Source organism: Gossypium hirsutum, chromosome D02 (assembly GCF_007990345.1).
Source record: "Gossypium hirsutum isolate 1008001.06 chromosome D02, Gossypium_hirsutum_v2.1, whole genome shotgun sequence".
In the NCBI taxonomy this organism is placed as follows: Eukaryota; Viridiplantae; Streptophyta; class Magnoliopsida; order Malvales; family Malvaceae; genus Gossypium; species Gossypium hirsutum.
The window spans coordinates 13,420,127-13,443,666 of NC_053438.1; the positions used below are offsets into that span (position 1 = coordinate 13,420,127).

A 23,540-nucleotide genomic window follows, 5' to 3' on the forward strand; every position below is an offset into this window, starting at 1 on the left:
AAATACTAAAAATAACGAAATAATCCACAGTAAATTGTAAAATTTACAGACAGAATTTAACCTTTTTTCTCTTTTCATATTCTTCACATTGGCAAGTTACACGAGGAATTTGATTCTTTCCCAAGCCATTTTCAATCAAGGTATAGCTTATGTAGCTATCAGGATGCTAAATAAAAAATATTCGAATGAATATATAAAAATTGATGAACCTGGAATAATTGAGATACCTGGAACAAATTTAGCTGCTTGATTGCTATTTTGGGTATTTGCAGTAGTAGACTGCTATAGCATATAATGAGAACTAAGCTGAAGAGCTTAAAAGTATGGAAATGAAACATTTGGACAAAGAACATAGGCAAACCACTCGTGGTTTTTAATTTTTACTGCACCAAGTTCAGAAGCCTCAAGAGTACAATCAAAACATAATTAGCTAAATTACATTAGATGCAGAGCAGCTTAGAGAGATAGAGAGGGGAAGGGATGGTTACATAGTGATTTTTAATTTTTTTTTATTGGTTGGGGGAAGAACAACTCTGCTAGGAATTTAATCAAACACCTGGAAGGGAATATTTTTTATGTTCCTTGAGTGAAGGGGGTGTTTGAAACTGGAATAGTAACAATTTTGGTAGGTCCATTAATATCATCATCATCATCAGTGATTGATTTAGCATTGCCTGTGATAGGCAATTCCTGCAGGCCATTGCATTTCACATCTGTTTCCGGGTTTTCCCCATCTTTGCTTTTACCCCACACCACTGTGTAGAGGCCTGTGACTATGATAATAGCTCCAAGAATGCTGAAATTATGAAAAAAGAAGAAAAATAATGAGCAAAACAATGGAGAATCCACTAATGAATAAGATATTTAAGTTGTTTAATGGTTAAATATAAAGAAGCTACTTGAAAAATGCATTAATTCTGTCACTATCAGCAAAATTTATTATGCTTTAATTTGTAAACTTTGTTATTATCATCCCAGGATGAATAGAATATATGCTTCTGGTGTCAATATTTATCAAAAACAAATGAAAGATCAAGTTGTTTGCACTTTGCACCATACCTTCCAAGGTGGATTTTTTCTGCTAAAATAATTGCCCCTAGTATTGCAGTGATGATCATGCATAGAGGACTGAAAGATGTTACGAAAACCGGCCCTCGTTGCCTGATCACGACTCCTTGCACGTAATACGCAATCCCGGAGTTCACTATCCCCTGATCAATCACAAATTTTGATATTAAAAGTGTGGATATATATCTGTTTCATGTGCATGATCATGGCTGCCAAGAAAAAAAGGCTATGTAGGGGGCACTTACAGAGTAGGATGCGGCAAGTAGCCTCGAGTCCCACCCGAGTTTCCACGCACTTAGGTCGCGAACCATAATGAGTGACACAATTGCATCTTCAATCATCCCCATGAAACATATCCATGCTGTAAGGGATAGCTCTGCAGGGTACTTCTTCAACGTGAAGGACTGAACCAGAAACCATAACAAAAGCATTAGATCAAACATAAGCAGTTTCAATCAACTTTAGTTTTTTTTTTTTTTTCATTCAAGGGTTCATCGGGATTCGGACTCACTTGCAATATAAAGAAGCCTGCCCAGCTGCAGATGCTTCCAAGAAGAAGTATTGTGCCAGTAACCCAATGTTTATCTTCGGATTTGGTGGCGGTTCCTTGGTGAACAGCTCCCCCTGACTTGATGAAGTCAATAATGGGACCTTTGTATAAAGTCATCACCATTGCTCCTATGACTGTAATTGCTGTTCCAATGATCTTTGCTAAACTTCTTATTTTCTTCACATTGACCTTCTCTAACCTGAATTCGACCGATAAATTCCTTTAATATCTTGATGGAAAATTTTAAGCTATTTGATGTGGGGTGCAATGGCATGTTTTTTCTCACCTGAAAATCATTGCCAATATGAAGGTAACAGCAGGAAGCATGTTGACAAAAGCTGATGAATATGTTGCTGTTGTTAACTTCATCCCCAGATAGTAAAAGTTTTGGTCAAGCACTGGCCTGAAACATCCCATCAATAATGTTTAATTACTTATTATATGTATGCATGAAATTATGCATTTATTTGCATGAAGATACAAAAGGAAGGGAATTTAGAGCATTACTCTAGGAAACCAAGAGCTACAATCCTGAGGAAGACAGGGAGGGTCATCTTTGGCCTTATTTTCCTGCATAAAAGAATGGAAAGCAACAATAAGGTTAAGGGAGTTGAAGAAATATGAACGCGTTCGTGATAGAGGAGCCATTGCGATTTAAATCGTAATCGCAAGGTGGCATTACAACCTTTCGAGAACAATGGCAAAGGGTGCAATGACAATGGTGGCGACGACATGTCGGTACGTGGCGAGGATGAAATTGCTCATTCCCTGCTTCAAACAAACCATGGAGACTATGTACATCCCTGCATATCCAAACTGCAGGGAGACCATTGCAAGGTATGGTTTCATTGTGTTCAACCCATTAAACAAAGCTGCAAAAGTCGATCGGCCTCCCATTGGTTTTCTCTCTATTACCTCTCTCTCTACTTTGCTCTTAGGCTGCCAACTTCATGAATGAGAAATGGTCCTTTTATAGGCAACAAAACAAAGTAAGTGAAACCCAAGATAAGTTTAAAGTCGGAATTTCGATATCTGTAATTTCTTTTCCAAATTTGGATACCAATAATATAAGGGCTGCACTAACTCTCAATTTCGATTACCTTATCCTTTAAGCAAAAAGATTCAGCACTATTCTCATAACCTTCGCTTTAATAATAGAATAAGAGAAAAATATATATTTTAAAAAATAGTGAAAAAAAAAGAAATATGTTTATATGGATCTTTATGAATATGATGCTTTTTTTTAGGGAAGTGGGTATTTGATTCATTGACCACCAAATGATGTTTAGGTTAAGTGCGTATGATGCATGCAAAAGCTATTTGGCTTTATGTGTTTGATTGTTTGGGTGCTATGAATGTTTGGCCACCATTTCTAACTTGTTTGTATTAAAAATATAATAATAACTCTCTTTTCTTTTCCTTTTCATAAAATTTACTATGATTTAGGGTTTTTATATTGTTATTAATTATTTTTCAAAAATATTTTTGAATAAAACAATATCATTGCAGCCATAAGTAATATTAAAATAAAGAGTTTTTGAGGTCAAATGTAAAAATTATAATTTCCAATTTTTTTACATTGAAAAAAGCAATTTTAAGATCAAATAACTCAAACTTTAGTAAAGTTATTACCCTCAAAGTAAAAGCCATTTAAGAATTCAATTTAGTGACAGGTTGAATCTTAAGTTGGTACTAGTATTGTTGTTAGTGCAAGAGGATGTGGATTCGAGTGCGTTGAAGTACATTATCTTCTTATTAAAGGGTTGGGAGGGACTATGAACAGTTTTAAACATTGTATAAAAAAAAGAAACTAATAATCATAATGCTACACTCATAGAAAAGAAAATTACTTAAAAAATCCAGTTTAGTACAAATGAATTTGACTTTTATTTATGAGAACTTTATAATGCTAAGTCAAATTTGAGGAACTTTTGGGGAGGCATTTCATAAACCTCATGCATGAATGTGGGAATTTTAAGCCCAAAAATTCTTCCTAAACATAAGGGAATGATTTGGTGATTATCATTTAATCACTTAGATTAAGAGTATCTCTGACTTCCAATTTATATGTGTGAAAATGAAATCAATATTCCTTTTACTTTCTTCAATAAAAAATTTCAAATGTGACAAAAGAAAAAGGGAAAATATATATATATTCTTTACTTCCCATGGCCCTGCTGGCTGCTTTTGCCTCTTCATTTTTATTTTTGGCCAAAGCCTTAAAATTTTCATTTCATTGTCACTAAATTCATTTGCTTTCTGTGTAGCAAAATTTTGGAACAAACCCTTTGTTGCATCTTTTCATAATTCGCCCAAAATTTTGTCATGTCCTATCTATCAATTCCAATGTGAATAAAAGAAGAAAAAAAAAATTCTCCTTTACTACTCAAAGTTTTTTTTTCTCTCTTTTCAACCAAATGGGTAAAGTAAGTGAATTGGAATATTTACTAGATTATCATAACTGAGCAAATATTAATAATCAACCCATTATTTAAATTAGTTGATTTATAGGATGGGTTTGTCTACAATAATATAACGAAAGGCAACAATATCTACTTCCATGGTTGATATCAATCAAGTCAAGTGCATGGATATTTTGATATTTCTTCAATCCATATGAGGTCTAATTCTCATGCCATTAACTATCTTTTAACTCACTAGTAAAATCTAAAAAAGAGAAAAATCGTGTTACTCAATTGAAAATATTAATCATTAGAAATAAGGAGATGTAAAATGAAAGTTATATATCAAAATTAGCTTTTAATTGACTTGTTATCATCACTAGAATTGAAAAATGACTAAAAGTTCAAATAAAAAAATTAAAATAAGGATGTTTTTATTTTTTTATACAAAACACATTTTTAATATGGGATTTGAACGTATAACGTCATATTCTTAAAGTTTCGATTTAGGATCTCTTTGGATAGGTTATGAGATTATGTGACACCCTGAACTCAATTCAGGAGTTCCAGAAGTTTTGGAGATCACATTAGTCACTGGAATGACATAGACTAGAAACAATACGCTTACACTTAGGACCAACTACTCACCTTTCATCCAACTCAGCCCAACATAGGGGGTGTTTAACACCTCCTTCCATACACTTCTTCGAAAGGCGCTATTTGAATACTTGCTTGGTAACTATTATTATAGGCGAACTCTGTCAATGTTAAGTACATTCCCAACTTCATGCGAACTCCAAAACTCAGCTTCGTAACATGCCTTCCAACACTTGTATTACTCTATTAGATTGGTCATCTGTTTGAAGATGATAAGAAATACTGAATTGAAGCTTCCAACCCAAAGCTTCTTGCAGACTCTTTCAAAATCTCGAAGTGAATTGAGGATCTCAATCGGAAGTAATGGAAACTAACACACCATGCAGTCGCACTATCTTAGCAATGTAAATCTCTACGAGCCTTTGCAAAGTACCTCTTAATAATGTCGTTTTCAAGATTCAAACTTGAATTCTCTCTTAATAATGTAATGTGCTTTACCACTGCACCCAACGTTGTTGATATAATTAAGTGAAGAATAAAATTTCATAGTTAAAAGATATATATGACCACTAGTTCTATCACACAACCACTCTATGGGTTCAACAAAAAAAAAACACTATATAGGTGAAAAATATAAATAAGGTAAATGATTAATTAATATTTTTAAAAAGATAATAATTATAGATAAAATAAAAAAAATGTTGCACAATTATTGATAAAAAGTACATGAAAAAAGGAGTAGTTACTTTTATTTTAAAAAACTTTTTTTAAAATAAAATTAGTTTTCATTTATTAAAACTAAGACTCCTCTATTTATTTTGTTATTATTATTTTACTAATTGAGTTAATATGGATATTATTTAGTAATAATATAATAATAATGTTGAATAAGGAGCATAAAACCACATGCAAAGTTGGATGCATGGTTTGGCGTTCGGATTCCATACCCGAGAATAAAATTGGGTTGGTCGAATCCCATGTCCTAGAGATTCCATAGACAAATGTCAATTACAGTTCTTCGAGGGTTGGCAACACATTTGTAGTTTTCTAACACTATTCCATTCACCGAGAGTTAATATCCACACATAGTAATAAGAATCCATTCGCATCACATATATACACCCACTACATTTAAAGAAAACTATCTAAATAAAAATTTATCATTGAATTTCTCAATATTATTGTTGCATTTTAACATATTGTTCAATGTCTTCACAACAATCAACTGGCAAGGAACCCTTTGGAAATTGTCACCTAAAACTTTGAGTTTGATTTTTAAAATCCACTCTTATATCTTACCTCAACATTTATGAGAAAAATTCAATTCAACTTGAAAAAATTAATTTTTTTAAAAAATTTTGAGTTAACTGAATCAAATTATTCAATTTTTTTGAGTTAATTCAAAAAAGTAATTTGATTTTTTGAGTTCGGGCTAAATTTAAATTTTGAATAATGCGATAACATATTGGTATAAATATCCCTTTGGTCCTTGTAAATTTCGAAAATGAGTAAATTGATCTTTCTTAACAAAAATTACAAAAAAAAAATTCAAAATAATTTTCAAAAATGCAAAATATTTATGAAGATTCCAAAATTATAAAAATTATGAAGTATATATAAAAAAAGTTATTTTTTTTTCAAAATATTAATTTTGAGTACCTAACCCAGTAAATTACCAATTCAAGTTTAACATACTAAAGCATCTTTTTTTTTCTCTTATTTTTCTTTGAAACAGTTTATATATATATATATATATATATATATGATTCCAAATTTATGTTCTCTAACTTGGAATTAGTTAATTGTAACAATATTTTAATTTGACAAGTTTAAAATTTTTAATTTAATTTACCTTGAATAATTTCACTCGACTCGATTCAAAAAATTTCAAATGAAGTTAGGAGATAAGACTCTTCAATTAAATTAACTCAAAATTTTTACACTCAATTTGATTCAACGTTTACCCTAAATGAGGCTGCTAGGTCAATGACAAAATTTAAGTAAGCTTCAATTTAATTGGCATAAAATTTAGGGTTGGATCCGGTCTTTAAAAACTCATTCCTCCACGTAACAATGTAATTGCTTGTAACTTGTAAAAAAAAAAAAACACTCAGCATTTCCAGCTCAAGCATATTTTATGGTCGACTCGACCGACTTGACAACTCATTTAATTGTTCAAAATTAATAAAATACTAAAAATATTTTTTACTGTTTATATATATTTAATTAAATTTAATTATTTTATTATTTAAGTTGAATTTGAAACAAATCAAACCGATTTAATACATAAAAAAATATTTATTTAAATTTACTCAAAACAAATTACTTGATCTATGAATAGGTTTAATCTAAAAGTTGAGTTGAAAATGATTCTAGCTAGGGTTTAGAGTTCCAATTAAGAAAAAATTGCGGCCATTATTGTGATTGTCATAAGCACCAGCTTGGGTAAAAGTAGTATGAATAAGGTACATGTGGCATATTATGAATAAGGTATACATTAAAAAAAAGAGTAAATTGATCTTTCTTTAAAAATTTTACACAGTTTTACTGTTAAAAACTAATTATTATACATCAGAATAAGGTATATGTGGTACGTTATGTGTAACTGTATGGTTATTTCACTAGGCACACCACTGTTTAACAGTAGAAATGTATGAAATTTTTAACATAAAGAACTAGTTTGCTATTTAATTTAATGTATAGGAATTAATTTGCTTAATTCTTTAGTAAAAGAGTAAAATATCATTTAATTCTTAATATATGGACTTGTATGATAATTTACCCACCAGCTTGCTGCTTGATATATATTCTGATGCATGAAAAAGAAATGTAAATATTATTCGAATTCACCCGACCCAAACGGCATGCACAGAATACCATGTCATATGTCTACACCAACATCAAATCAAGATCGGCTGCCACAACGTATCACCATATGTCAATGCTTTGTTCCAAAAAGAAATATATATATATATGTATAGATTCTACAGCTGTCGTCATAGGTTCTCTTTAGATATGAATTTTGACAGCGATTTTCAATCTTCTGGTTCGAATATATATATACTGTACTCACTCAACCTTGTTCAGGCAGTGCAATTTCATGACGTAAATGGAATCTTAATATTTGGTTGGGTGGTGATATTAATTTTAGTAAGATTTAAAGGAGTTGAAGAGATAAAAATTAGTAATGAGATATATTTGGATTTAAATATAATGATAACATAATATTATTATAAAAAATAGTCATTAAAGATATTAGTTTACAATGAGTTTACATATACTATAATCTATATTATGATAAAGATTTTAATTGAGTTGATATCAACTATCAACTTGTTCTAACCCGAAATTAAAATTAGCAGTGAGATGTATTTAGATTTAAACACAATCGTAAAATAATGTTACAACAAAAAATAGTCATTAAAGACATTAGTTTACAATGAGCTTATAATATCTATACTATGATAAAGCCTCTAATTGAGTTGGTATCAAATATCAACTTAGTTCTAACCCAGTTGAAAAATTATCAAGAACCTTTTTAAAAAAAAGAAAGTTATATCATTATGAAGGTGATGAGATTTAAACCAACGACACTTTTCAACTAGACCAGCATATGATTTTTATATAAACTATTGATAATACTTATTACATAAATTATTTCACGCACATTATGGTGTGTCATAATCTAATAATAAATAATTAAAATTATACTATTTATATTAAATGATAAAACATAAATTAAAATTATATTTTCATTCAATAATAACTAACATCATATTTATAATAAATCTTAAATTAAATAATAAAATATATTTAACTTATTAAATATTAATACTAATTAAAAATATATTTATGGAAAATAAATTTATTAATTTATTAGATTGTTATATAAAAAGAAATTTTTATATAATTATTATATGATAATGAGATTTATAATATATTTACTTTCTATAAATATTAAACTTATCTTATATAATTGTTATATGCAATATTAACGAGGTTGGAGGAAGAGGAAGGAGTGTAGTGATGTTGATGGAGTCTGATTCACCCATGTCGGGATCGAGAGTAGAAAAAGTCAGAGAGTGTTGAGGTGAATGGAGACGAGAGAGGAGAGATATGAGAGATGAGGGTTTAGCCTGTTGGGATTTGTTGGGAGGAAAAGAGAGCAAGGTCCCCCTTCTATGTTGTGCTTTGGGGATATTTATAGGTGGGTGATAGTTCCCGGGTGGTCCTTTTGAGAAGAGTGCACCCGATAGAAACAAATGGCTTAACAAAGGATTCGATCAAGTGGCTAAGGACAAACAAACCACTCATAAGGGGTACGAGGCACGTGGATAGTCAATCACGGAGTGACCATCCAACAGTACAAGGTGAGGGTTGCCTATAGGTCTCTTTAGTTGGTTCTTATACTGTCATTTGCCTCAATTAAGGTAAAGGTATAACAATAGTCCCCCCAATTGAGAGATAGGTTATAAAGTAGTTTGCCTCAAGACCATTTCCAAGTTGCTTCCACTGGTGGTAGGTCTATTGGATTGAGAATATGATGCGACCGCGCCCTGCAAAGAACTTAGCTCGAGCAAGAATCTTATTGTGGTTCCTCAAGGATTGATTACGCAAGCTTGTGCTAAACAATTCAAAGAAGCCATTTCGGTTTTAGCTCATCAACTTTGGGACAAGATATCGGCTGGAAGTGTTGGGCACATTCATACCAGCTTTACGAACCTTCCGTGCATATTTTTGCAAGCTGAATATAGCTCCATTTTAGCTCCATAAGCTCGAATCAGCTCAAATTCAGCTCAATTTCATTTAGACATTAATATAGTTGCTGGAATAATTATTTGAGTTAGTTAAATTAGTTATACACAGCTCAATTAATAATCATTGTTTAATTGGTCTAAAATCTGGACAAATTTAAATATGCATGTTAATTGTGTTTTTATTGCATTTTATTAAGTTGTCTTAAATCTTACAGCTTATAAATATGTTTTTGTTATTGCATGTTTTTAATATGTCTTGTCCTAACTGAATTAATGGTGTCTTAACTTAATTAATTGTGTCTAGTTTTAATTATGTGAATTTAAATTGTCCAGGTTATGTTTTTAGTTATGTTTAGCTAAATGTTAATTAATTTAAATTGATTCATCTCTTTTGTAGGTTGGCTGAATGTGAGAGAGTATTTAAGTAAGAAGCATGCACCATAGATACAATGAACTTGGCGATACATGCAAGTGAATGTTCAGCTGACTCATTTCTCAACAAAACAGCATAATGCTGTTCACACTTGGAGTTCACACCAATGACTATTCAGTTGGGCATGTTCACACCTAAAGGACTCTTCAAGGCTGACTTTTCACACTTATTTTGGCTATTCACGTTCTCCTTTAATGCTGGTATCTTTTTAGCCAAGAGTTGCATTTTAATGAGCTCATTAAGCCCATTGGCCGAACCTAGCTACTGTCATGTACCTATCCAAGTTCTCCAAGTTCATTTGCTTAGTCTAGAAGTTGCCCATTGGACTTCAATCAGTTGAATTTAGCTACAGCAATTCATTGTTTAATTCTGGAATTTTCCAACTCATTCTAGTTCAATTTACTTAGCCATGAAGATGACCATTCGACTACCTAGTTGAACACTATAAATATTTGTTTATTTTCATTGTAAAAGAACTTTTGGCATTATTGTTAATGAATTGCTGCCAAATTTGTGAGTCATTTTTCTCTCAAATTTCATTCGAGACCCGTAAGACTTATCTAGCATCTAGTGGCGTTTACCCGAGTCTCTTTTTTGAACTTATCACTCCCTAAATCGAGTGTGGCGTTCAACCTATACCTTTGGTTCATACTTACCTAAGTATCGGGTCAAGGTTCGTAATTTACCAAATTTAACTTCTTAAAGTCCTATAAGTTTCGAGTCAACACATAACTTTCGTGTTGGTTCATTCTTGACCTTTTTGATCCATTTTCGTACCAAAACTTATACCTTTTTTACCTACACCAAAATCCATGTCGTACCAAAACCTATACCATTTCGTACCTACACCAAAATCTATTTTGTACCAAAACCTATACCATTTCGTACCTATACCAAAACCCATTTCCTATCAAAACCGATACCATTCCATAATTAAACTTAAACCATATTCGACCAAACTTAGCCTACTTTCTTTTAAACTTTAAAACAAAGACATACTTCTTCGTTTAACGATCGAGCAACTAAACGACTCAACTTCATCCACTAAACTAAGATCGCATCATTTGATATCGGAGCTGGTTAAAACAAAAAGTACGGACGTCCAAAGTCATCTCGGAATAGGTACGTGAAAAAAATTTAAAAAAAATGAAAAAAATCAAAATTAAAAAATATATATACGAAATTAAAAAAATAAAAAAAATATTCATGATTAAAAAAAAAGAATCAAAACGATTTGTTTTCAAGTTTTGCGGATTGAAGAAAGATTGTTACACCTTTGTAACCCGGATCACCCCTCTACCAATTCATATATCTTTTCACGCCACACTTCTTAAAACTGTTCTTTTTTCTTTTAGTCGACCCAAAAAAACCAACGTTAATCCTTTGTAAACCCTTTGAAACCGACCCCCTAGACTAAGATAGCGTCACATCTAGTCTCGTGCGAAATCACGAGAAAAAGTTGAGTGAAAAAAGGCACATGTGTGTGAGCACATTAGAGCGGAGGTAAAAGCCTAAAAGAGCGTAAACACAAGTGTAAGTGACACTAATTTTTCTTTTCGAGTGAACGTGAGATTTCTGTGGTGAGGCTATTTCTATTAAAATTCATTTATGTCTAGAAGCCTGGAGAGGAACATGGCCGAAAGGAATGAAAGGCAACCTATCCGTAATGTCCCGGATCTTAATTTACAAGCTTTGTTACGAGAAGTGGAGAGGTTATTCGATCGTAAGCTCGAGCCTATACTCGAAAGGCTTGACTTAGTCGAAGAATGAGGCTGGCGAGAGAGGATGCCTCGAAGTCCACCAAGGAACCGCGAAAGGCAATGAGATCCCGAGGAAGACTTAGATGGCCCCAGCGATACCGATAGTGATCAAGAATCTAATCTAACCGACTGACGGATAGGCCAACGTCATCGAGGCCAAAGGGAACGTGGACATGTCGACGATGATTTAAAGAATATAAAAGTTGCCATTCCTCTATTTCAATGCAAGTCTGATCCCGAAGCGTATTTGGAATGGGAGAAAAAGATAGAACTCGTTTTTGATTGCCACAACTACTCTGAAACCAAAAAGGTGAAGTTAACGGCAATCGAATTCTCTACTACGCTATGATTTGGTGGGACCAACTCATCACAAGTCGACGGAGAAATGGCAAGCGACCCATAGCCACTTGGACCGAAATGAAGGCACTTATGCGGAGACGATTCATTCTATCCTACTATCATAGGGAGCTTTATCAGAAACTCTAAATCCTTTCTCAAGGGTCGAGGAGTGTGAAGACTATTACAAGGAGATGGAGATTGCAATGATCCGCGCTGATGTCCAAGAAGACTGAGAAGCAACGATGGCACGTTTCTTGGCGAGACTTAGTCGTGACATAGCCAATGTTGTAGAATTACAACATTATGTCAAAGTGGTGGACATGGTACACATGGCCATCAAGGTGGAAAAGCAATTGAAACGTAAAGGCACCGTTCGAAGCTATCCTACTGCGACTTCATCTAAATGGAGCCAAAGCATTAGCAAAACTAATCCACCAAACCGAACCAAAGAAGCCCTCGTGCCATCCAAGACGAATAAATCTGTGGTTGAATCGAGCAAAGGCAAGGCTGTTAAGGGTTCTCTAACCGGTCGAGGGACATCAAATGTTTTAAATTCCTTGGACAAGGGCATATTGCAAGTCAATGCCCGAACTGAAGTACTATGGTGATTCGTGCTAACGAAGACATAGAATTCAAGGAATAACTTGATGATGAAGCCGAAGTAATTTCTGACGAAGAAAAAGAGATTAAACAAGTTCCCGAAGGAGAGCTTGTTGTCAAGAGAAGTCAAAGCATCCAAACTGTCGAAAAAGAACAATAACAGGAAAACATTTTCCACACGCGTTGCCAAGTTCAAGGGAAAATATGTAGTGTCTGTGACACCCCTAATTTGACCCTAGTCGGGAAGTGGTTTCGGGACCGCTAAACCGAGTTGCAGAAATAATTGAATATAATATTTTATGTCTAAAATATGTGATCATGCATGTGTGAAATTTGAATGCTTTGATTTTTGTCAATTTGAATGTGTTTCTAAATAAAAAGGACTTACGTGAGAAGCTTTGAATATATGTGTGGCTTATTTTAAGTGATTAATTATTGAATGATGCAAATAAGTGGGTTTGCATGCCAATTTGCCACTTTTAATGCTAGTGGCCGGCCAAGCTTATAAGTATGGGCATTATATGCATGGGTTAATATTATTATATTTATTAGTGGTGAGAAATATGTAATAAAAAAATGTATTAGATGAATTAAAGATGAATAAAAGAGTATGGGTAATAAAAATAATGTGTTAGTGGGAGGAGAAACCAAAGTTGGTTTATTCCTCCATTGCCGTAGCTAGGAAAGGGTGGAGAAGAAATTTCCTTTTGTTGTTAAAATTTTCAGCTAAGGAGATTGCTAGATCAAGGTATGTACAATGCTACTCTTGGAAATTCATGCATAAATTGAATGGTTAGTTTGAATTCTACCTATTTCATGGCTCAAATTTTTGTTATTTTGGAAGATTGAAATTCGACCAAGGAGCTTGAAATTCTTAGTAGTTGTTTTGATGTCATTAGCATGGAAATTTATGTTGGATGTGTTGAATTTGCTAGTTGTTTTGGCTTGGAAGTTAAGGTTTAGTGTTTGATTATGTGATTGCCGAATGTGTGGATAGTTGAAGGAAAATTTGTTAAAATGCTTAGTAAATGGATATTTGGTTAATATTGTGTATATTAATTACTTAAAATATAAACTTTAAATGAGTACTAAAGGTTGTATATATATAAATTCGGCCTTGGGAGAAATGTTAGTATAAAAATGCTTGAAAGTTAAATAGGTGATTGCTTTAATGACCAAATGTGCCAAAGAATAATGCATGATCTAGTTGACCAATATGTGTTAAGGGAACATGAATAAATATATTTCGATGAGCTATACATTCGGTTATAGTATGAAATGCAATGTTAATACATAGTTGCTAGTATGTATATGTGTGCTGGCCGAATTTGAACTTGAATAATGATTTGAGCACGATGTATTGTATTGAGAATAGGCTTAAGTGAAATTGTGATGAAATTGATTGGTGATATACATGGTTAAATAATATGTAATGCATTAGTTAGTAAAATGTATGCCATTTATGTGTGGTATTAAGTATATAATCGGCCTAAACATAGACATGCATATTCGGCCATAGGAAGAAGATTGGTGTTGCATGTATTCGGTTAGAGGCAAGCATATTGATGCTTTTGTCTTGGCTTAGAAAATTCGGCCAAGGGGGAATATTAGCTAAAATGTTGAGTTTGATTCATGATTCCATATATATATGTGACTCTAATGCCTAAAGTATATATGGGCTAAGTACCTTGAGGTTTTCTTTTGATGTTCGAATGAATTGTATTAAATTGCTTGATGTGATTAAAAATGCATATGACCATTGTGTAGTTGAGCTAGAAGGTGGCCATATGACCAATCAAACTCCTTGTCATATTCGGCCATAAGCTAGCATAATGAGACTTTAATAAGTTAAATTTGTTTGAATTAGCTCAAGAGCTTAGAGGACCACAGTTGGATAAGGGAAAGGAAAAAGTGATCGAATAGCCGCCGAAATTGTTCGACCACATCCGAGGTAAGTTTTAAGCGATTAAACGTTGAGTAAATTCAATTATAATAGGACATGATGAGTTGATTTAATAAGATATGATGTGGCCATGATATGTTCTAAGCTCAAATGGTAAGTTCTTAAGTGTTTGAGCTTGGGAATTCAAGGGTAATTTGAAATAGTCTGCTTAGGACAGCAGCAGTGACGTGACTTTAGAAAATCACCATAAATTTATGGATTTGAATTAGAGGCTGAATGAGACATTAAATTAAAGCTTAATGAGTCTAGTTTCTTATAAAAGAAACCGTGTAAGCAAAGGAATTTCCGATAATGAGATACTTAAAGTTGTGTGAGACAGCGCAGAATGACACTGTAATCCTCTATTCTGTTTTTAGAAAATCATTATAAATTGTACAAAAATGGTTATAAGATAAAATTTATATGCTTAGACTCCTTAACGAGTCTAGTTTCAAATGAAATCAAATACAACACATTTTGAATTCAGTAAAATGAGAAATTTGATTCGTAGTGAAGAGTGGTCAGATTAGTCAAACAGTGAAACAGGGGAAACTTTAAGAAAAATCTGGTATTGATTGGCCAAACCTAAAATTCTGGAAATTTTATGGATGGAAGATATACGAGTCTATATTCAGGAAAAATTAACGGAAAGTGATTTGGAGTTTTTTAGCTCCAGTTATAAATAATTTAGTGACTATTGCTCAGGAAAAACAGCTTGTGCTGAATTTGAGATTATGTTGTGAACCTTGATAAACTTGTTTTAGTTGCTCATAAGCTATTGATTAAACCCATACTTGAATTCTAAATCGTGATATTGTAAGTTTATGAGTATTCGAATATGAAATGATAGTAAGGCCTAATGGCCGATGTGATGAATGTGAAAGTGTATATATGTGATAAGGCCTAATAGCCGATGTGATGAATGTGAAAGTGTATATATGTGATAAGGCCTAATAGCCGATGTGATGAATGTGAAAGTGTATATATGTAATAAGGCCTAATGGCCGATGTGATGAATGTGAAAGTGTATATATGTGATAAGGCCTAATGGCTGATGTGTGAATGTGAAAGTGTATATATGTGACAGGGCCGAGTGGCCAACGTGATGGATGTGAAAGTGCATAAATGTGATAAGTCCCGAAGGGCATTTGTGTCAGTACTATATCCGGGTTAAAACCCCGCAGGCTTTATGCGAGAATATTATCACTGATTAATGTCCGTAAGCTTCGTGCTCGTACTATATCCGAGCTCTAAAGACCCGATGACTACGTGTGGGAATTTTGTCCGGGTAAGACCCGATAACTTCGTGTGGAGATTATGTCCGGGTAAGACTTCGTAATAAGAATTGCTTATAAATATATTCAATGCGAAAGGTTAAACAGGTATGTACTCCAAGTTTATATGTGAGCTTGATTTGCACTAAATCATAAGGTAGTTATGTGATGCATACGAGAGCAATCTATGAGACTATTCCTATGATTGTGTGACATCGGATCAGTGTGAGAGGTGATGTGAAATCATACGATATATCTATGTCACATGAGCTCACTTTTATGTGAAAGTTTATCTGCCTATTGTATATGATGAGATGTGCATATTCGGTAAAGGGATGGTATGCCCGAAGGAAGAGTGAAATAAAAATACGAACAACTATGTTATAATTTGATTGTTATCTGTTGACACTGCTTAAAACTTACTAAGCATTGTAATGCTTACTCCGTTTACTCTGTTTCCTCTGTTTTATAGATCTCATTGCGAAGCTACAGGCTCGGGGATCGTCAGCAACTAGTCACACTATCACTATCCACTGTTTGGTACTGCTATGTTTTGGATTATCTTATGGCATGTATAAAATAGACTAGTGGCGGAAGAATATTTTGGTTAAGGTATATAGCCATGCGAAAATGGCTTATATATGTTTGAGCATAATGTTATAATCATTTGGTATGGAATGGTTAATCACTATCATAATTTGTGCTATTTATGCTAAAAGGGCTAGTTGAATCATGGAAACTATGAAATAGGTAAAGTCTACCTTAAAGGCAGGTGCTGGCAGCAGCAGTGATGTAGATTTGGGAAAATCACTAAAAATAGTAGGATTGGAATTAAATAATGAATAAATTATGTAAACGAACCTTGATGAATCTATTTTCATAGGAAAGTAACGAAACGATCATATGGACAGTATGTTAAGAGATATTCAGGTTCTCGTGAGACAGGGCCAGAACGGTTTCTGGATTCCCTGTTCCGACTTTGGAAATTCATTATAAATTAACCAGAGATAATTAGAAGTCATGCCATATATGTATAGATTCCTCTATGAGTCTAGTTTCTATAGAAACAAACGGCATCAGTATTGAAGCTCTGTGCAGGGAGATATCCAAGTCGTAATGCGCAAAGGTCAGTGTAGTCGATCCCTGTAACATGGGAGATTTTGACTAATAAACTGTACTAATTGGCCCAACCAAAAATTCTAGAAAACAATATGTAGATGGGCATATGAGCCTAGTTTCAGGGAAAATTTACGGAACTGGATTTCGAGTTTCAGAACTCAAGATATGATTTTTAAAGCGACTAGTACGCAGATTGGCAGCTTGTCTGGGAAATTTTTTTAAGTGGTTTGAAGTCTGTTAACACCTCGTGTTCGACTCCGGCGACGGCCTCGGGTTCGGGGTGTTACAGTGTCATCATTGATGGTGGCAGTTGCACGAATGTGGCAAGCACTTTAATGGTGGAGAAATTAGGCCTGCCAACCACCAAGCACCCGAGCCCGTACAAACTCTAATGGCTCAATGATGGTGGTCAACTAAAGGCTGCCAAGCAAGTACTTGTCTCCTTCTCCATAGGAAAGTACTCCGATAAAGTTCTTTGTTATGTTGTCCCTATGCATGCGGGCCACATGCTTCTAGGACGCCCATGGCAATTCGACCGTCGAGTTTTGCACGATGGATATTCAAACCGGTATACCTTTAAGCATATAGGGAGAAACCTTACTTTAGTCCTATTGACTCCGAAGCAAGTTTATGAAGACCAAATCAAGCTTAAGCAATCTGTAGAATAATTGTGGAAAAAACAAAAAAAAAGAGTGAAAATCAAAAGGAAAATAAAATTGAGAAAAAAAGAGGGAAAATTGCAAAAGAAAATGAAAAGAGAGTAAAAAAAAAGAAATCAATGAGAAAGAAAAAAAAAATTGAAAAAATTGAGTGTGTTTGCAAGAGCTAGTGATGTACGGAAGGCTTTGATGTTGAAACAATCGCTTCTTGTGCTCATGTACAAGGAGAACATGTTTATTACTAACGACTTACCTGAAAACCTTCCTTCTTCAATTTTGACTCTTTTGCTGGATTACCAAGATGTCTTTCCTGACGAAACTCCGAGTGGGTTACCACTTTTTCGTGGGATCGAGCATTAGATTGATTTTGTTCCCGGTGTTGTTATACCAAATAGACCAGCTTATAGGACGAACCCTGAAGAAACGAAAGAGTTACAATGGCAAGTTCAACAATTGATGGAAAAATGCTACATCCGTGAGAGCCTTAGCCCCTGTGCCGTCCCTATTCTGTTGGTACCAAAAAAAGATAGCACGTGGTGAATGTGCATCGACTGTCGAGCCGTGAATAAAATAACCATTAAGTACCAGCATCTGATACCTCGTTTGGATGACATGCTTGACGAACTAAGTGGTGCCAAGCTATTCTCAAAAATCGATCTAATAAGTGGTTACCACCAAATTCAAATGCGGGAAGGCGATGAATGGAAGACGACCTTCAAAACCAAGCATGGTTTGTACAAGTGGTTGGTCATGCCATTTGGCCTAACTAAATCCCCTAGTACATTTATGAGGTTAATGAATTACATGTTAAGATCTTTCATTAGTAAGTTTGTTGTTGTGTATTTTGACGATATCCTCATTTATAGCAAAACTTTGGAAGATCATATCATGCATCTCAGGTCTGTTTTGGATGTTCTTAGAAAGGAAAATTTATATGCTAATATTAAGAAATGCACTTTTTGTTCTGACAATGTTGTTTTTCTAAGTTTTGTGGTTAGTTCGAGAGGCCTGGAAGTAGATCAAGAAAAGATCAAGGCGATCCAAGAGTGACCGAGATCGACTAGCACAAGCCAAGTCTGAAACCTTCATGGATTGGCAAGTTTTTATAGGCAATTCGTGCCTAACTTCAGCACTGTAGCCGCACCTCCAATGAGTGTGATAAAAAAGAACTCTGCCTTTCACTGGACTGAAGAATAAGAGAAAGCATTTATTTTACTTAAAGAGCATTTAACTAATGCCTCTTTGCTAGCTTTACCTAATTTCACTAAAACGTTTGAAATTGAATGTGATGCTTCAGGTGTGGGCATAAGAGCTGTGTTGATGCAAGATGGAAGACCAGTTACCTACTTTAGCGAGAAATTAAGTGGAGTTGTCCTCAACTACCCTGTTTACGAAAAAAAGATGTACGCTTTAGTTCGAGCCCTAGAGACGTGGCAACATTACTTATGGCTGAAAGAGTTTGTGATTCACTCTGGTCACGAAGCTTTAAAGCACATTAAGGGTCAGCAGAAATTGAACAAATGCCATGCCAAGTTGGTCGAGTTCCTAGAGTCTTTTCCTTATGTCATAAAGTATAAAAAAGGTAAAGACAATATTATGGCAAACGCGTTGTCGAGGAGGTACACTTTATTATCCGTTCTTGATTCCAAATTGCTTGGTTTCTCTTTGTTGAAAAATTTATATGCTTATGATGATGATTTTGGTGAAATATTTGCTGCTTGTGAGAATGCATCTGTTGAGAAGTTTTATAGGTATGAAGGGTTTCTTCTCAAGGATGGAAAATTATGCATTCCACGAAGTTCCGTTCGAGAACTTCTTGTGCTCAAGGCGTACAGCGGTGGACTTATAGGCCATTTCGGAATTAGCAAAACTATGTCGACCCTCCAAGAGCACTTCTATTGGCCTAAAATAAAGAGAGACGTCGAACGAGTTTGTAAACATTGTATAACATGCAAAAGGGCCAAATCTAAGATTTAACCTCATAGACTGTACACTCCATTGCCAATACCCGAGGGCCCTTGGATCGACGTTTTTATGGACTTTATTCTCGGGTTGTCGCGAACAAAAACGGGGAAAGATTCTATTTTCGTTGTAGTAGATAGATTCTTTAAAATGTCTCATTTTATTGCATGTACTAAGACTGACCATATCTCCAATCTTTTCTTTAGGAAAGTCGTACGATTGTATGGAATTCTAAAAACGATCGTGTCCGATCGCGATACCAAATTCTTAAGCCATTTTTAGAGGTCCTTGTAGGGGAAACTCGGAACCAAGCTTCTATTCTCAACCACTTGTCACCCCCAAATTGACAGTCAAACCGAGGTGGCTAATCGAGTATTATCGACATTACTTAGAGCGATCATTCGAAAAAACTTAAAGTCATGGGAAAAATGCTTGCCACATATCGAGTTCGCCTACAACCGATCAGTTCATTCGTCAAACAAATATTCTCCTTTTGAAATAGTCTATGGCTTTAACCCTTTGACACCTTTGGATTTATTACCTCTGCCTAATGATCAGCTTATTCATGTAGATGCAAAGAAGAAAGCCGCGTATGTGAAGGAGCTACATAAGAAAGTGCGCGATAACATTGAGGCTAGAACGAAGATCTACGCACAAAAAGCCAACAAGGGACAAAAGTGAGTTGTGTTCAAACCTGGTGATTGGGTCTGGGTTCACATGCGCAAGGAGCGATTCCTAGCCCAACGGAGGTTCAAATTTCTACCTCGAGGAGATGGACCATATCAAATCTTAGAACGCATCAATGAGAACTCCTACAAACTTGATTTGCCAGGTGAGTATAATATTAGTGCCAGTTTCAATGTTTCTGACTTAACTCCCTTTGATGCAGATTTCGACTTGAGGACAAGTCATTTTCAAGAGGGGAGAATGATGCGACCGCACCCTGCAAAGAACTTAGCTCTAGCAAGGATCCTATTGTGCTTCCTCAAGAACCGATTATGCGAGCTCGTGCTAAACAATTCAAGGAAGCCATTTCAGTTTTAGCTCATCAACTTTGGGACGAGATATCAGCTGGAAGTGTTGGGCACATTCGTACTAGCTTTACGAACCTTCCATGCATATTTTTGCAAGCTTAATTTAGCTCTATTTCAGCTCCATGAGCTGGAATCAACTCAAATTCAGCTCAATTTCATTTAGACATTAATATAGTTGCTAGAATAATTATTTGAGTTAGTTAAATTATTTATACACAGCTCAATTAATAATCGTTGTTTAATTGGTCTAAAATCTGGACAAATTTAAGTATGCATGTTAATTGTGTTTTTATTGCATTTTATTAAGTTGTCTTAAATCTTACAGCTTATAAATATGTTTTTGTTATTGCATGTTTTTAATATGTCTTGTCCTAACCGAATTAATGGTGTTTTAACTTAATTAAATGTGTCTAGTTTTAATTATGTGAATTTAAATTGTCCAGGTTATGTTTTTAGTTATGTTCAGCTGAATGTGAATTAATTTAAATTGATTCATCTCTTTTGTAGGTTGACTGAATGTGAGAGAGTATTTAAGCAAGATGCATGCACCATAGATAAAATGAACTTGGCGATACATGCAAGTGAATGTTCAGCTGATTCATTTCTCAACAAAACAGCATAATGCTGTTCACACTTGGAGTTCACACCAATGACTATTCGGTTGGGCATGTTCACACCTAAAGGACTCTTCAAGGCTGACTTTTCACACTTATTTTGGCTATTCACATTCTCCTTTAATGCTGGTATCTTTTCAGCCAAGAGTTAAATTTTAATAAGCTCATTAAGCTCATTGGCCGAACCTAGCTACTGCCATGTACCTATCCAAGTTCTCCAAGTTCATTTACTTAGTCTAGAAGCTTCCCATTGGACTTCAATCAGCTGAATTTAGCTATAGCAATTCATTGTTTAATTCTGGAATTTTCCAGCTCATTCTAATTCAATTTACTTAGCCATGAAGATGACCATTCGGCTACCTAGTTGAACACTATAAATAGTTGTTTATTTTCATTGTAAAAGAACTTTTGGCATTATTGTTAATGAATTGCTGCCGAATTTGTGAGTCATTTTTCTCTCAAATTTTGTTCGAGACTCGTAAGACTTATGTAGCATCTAGTGGCGTCTACCCGAGTCACTTTTTGAACTTATCACTCCTTAAACCGAGTATGGTGTTTAACCTATATCTTTGGTTCATACTTACCTAAGTATCTTGTCAAGGTTCTTAATTTACCAAATTCAACTTCTTAAGGTCCTATAAGTTTCGGGTCAACACACAACTTTCGTGTTGATTTACTCTTGACCTTTTTGATCCATTTTCATACCAAAACTTATACCTTTCTTACCTACACCAAAATCTATTTCATACCAAAACCTATACCATTTAGTACCTACACCAAAATCCATTTCGTACCAAAACCTATACCATTTCGTACCTATACCAAAACCCATTTCGTACCAAAACCAATACCATTCCATAATTAAACCTAAACCATATTCGACCAAACTTAGCCTACTTTCTTTTAAACTTTAAAACCAAGACATATTCTGCGTTTACCGATCGGGAAACTAAACGACTCAGCTTCATCCACTAAACCGAGATCGCATCAGAATATAAGAATGTATAATGTATACTCAAGTGATTTAGTTGTCGATTAAATGATATAGAGTTATCCAATAGGGAGAGACGTATATATACCTTTGATGCGACTGTTGGAAATGTAAAATACAATAGGTGTGCTAATTGTTTACTAGCGATATAAAATGTAAATTGTGTGAATTATTCCTTGGTGAGATAAACTGAAAATTGTACGATCGTTGGCAATGTAAAATGTAAAATATGCAAACTATCTATTGAAATATGGGCAGGAAGACTATCTGTCATTCTCAATAATTGTAGTGAATATAACTTTTGGCTTGAGCTTTTAACAAGTAAAATTGAATAAGTGTTGAGTGTGCATGCTCATAGTTATAAAATTTATGCATTAACCCAATTTGGAGGTCACTCACTACTACTGCACTTAGAGAAAGGCTTATGGGAATCCTACTCCCACACATGGGGGGAGGCTTACAAAAGGTACCTTCTGTCAATTACACTACCGTTGGCTCACGCCGGTTGAAACTACATGGAAAGTAACAAATGTCCTGTTTGTAACAGCCTGGTTTAGATTCTAGTCAGATAGTGGTTTCGGGACCACAAATCTAAGTTAAAAAATATTTTAATATTATTTTTCGTGCTTATAATATGTGAATTGATATGTGTGAAATTTTCGTGATTTAATTTATCCGTTTGTGTGTTTAATTTGTGAAAAAGGCTAAATCGCATAAAAAGTAAAAGTCACATTCTCATATAGGAAGTCCTTAAAAGGTTATTATGCCATTATAAGGTTAGTGGAAATTTATGTCCATGATTCAAATGACTTAAATTATGATTTTAATTAAGGTTAAAATAGTAAAAAGTAAAATAACATATAATTAAATTAAATAAAACACAAAATGGCCATGCATTTATGCATCCTTGGCCGAAACTTCAAAATAAAAAAAAAGAAAGAAAGAAAAGAAAAGCTAGGTTCGGCACTTTGGAAGCTTAAATTAGGTATGTGTTTTGCTCGGTTTTTGATAATTTTTACGTTTTTGAGATCGTTGCTTTGTATATTACCTAGCCCATGTTTTAATTTTTGGAGTTGATGATGAATTTGAGAATTGCCATTATTGATAATGTGATGAATTTTTTGTTTAATGATGAAAAATAAATCTTTGATGTTTGATTATCATGTTTAATTAAGTGATTTTTGATAAAAATTCAAATTAGGGATTTATTTGTGAAACTAGAAAATTTATGGACTTAAATGTGAAATAAATGAAATATATGAGTTTCTAGGGACCCTAGGAAGATTTGGCTAAGGCATGTTTTTGATGAATTTTGTGTATTTTGTGATTTTATGAAATAGGGACTAAATTGTAAAAAAATGTAAATTTTAGGGGCTAAAGTGAAAATTGCCCAAATTATGTGTTTATGGTTTAAATTGAATGAAATGTGTTATTAAAAA

At 34.0% G+C, this 23,540-nt stretch overlaps 1 protein-coding gene across 1 annotated transcript; it reads right to left on the minus strand.

Moving 5' to 3' along the window:
- Positions 1-352: 352 nt before the first annotated feature.
- Positions 353-2,905, minus strand: LOC107910392 (WAT1-related protein At4g08300). The gene is made up of 7 exons (XM_016838217.2): positions 2,304-2,905; positions 2,126-2,188; positions 1,905-2,021; positions 1,580-1,817; positions 1,314-1,472; positions 1,060-1,211; positions 353-796 (listed from the first exon to the last, which is right to left on the minus strand). Exons 1-7 carry the CDS (start codon positions 2,513-2,515, stop codon positions 574-576), a joined length of 1,164 nt encoding a protein of 387 aa, XP_016693706.1. The 5' UTR covers positions 2,516-2,905; the 3' UTR covers positions 353-573.
- Positions 2,906-23,540: the final 20,635 nt, after the last annotated feature.

Bases quoted from the DNA above. Each gene is read 5' to 3' on its own strand.
- LOC107910392 (XM_016838217.2), bottom strand. From the start codon at position 2,515: ATGGGAGGCCGATCGACTTTTGCAGCTTTGTTTAATGGGTTGAACACA. The intron at 2,022-2,125 runs GTAATGCTCTAA...GGGATGTTTCAG, and splicing joins GTAGCTCTTGGTTTCCTAGA to GCCAGTGCTTGACCAAAACT. The intron at 797-1,059 runs GTATGGTGCAAA...TCATAATTTCAG, and splicing joins GAAAAAATCCACCTTGGAAG to CATTCTTGGAGCTATTATCA.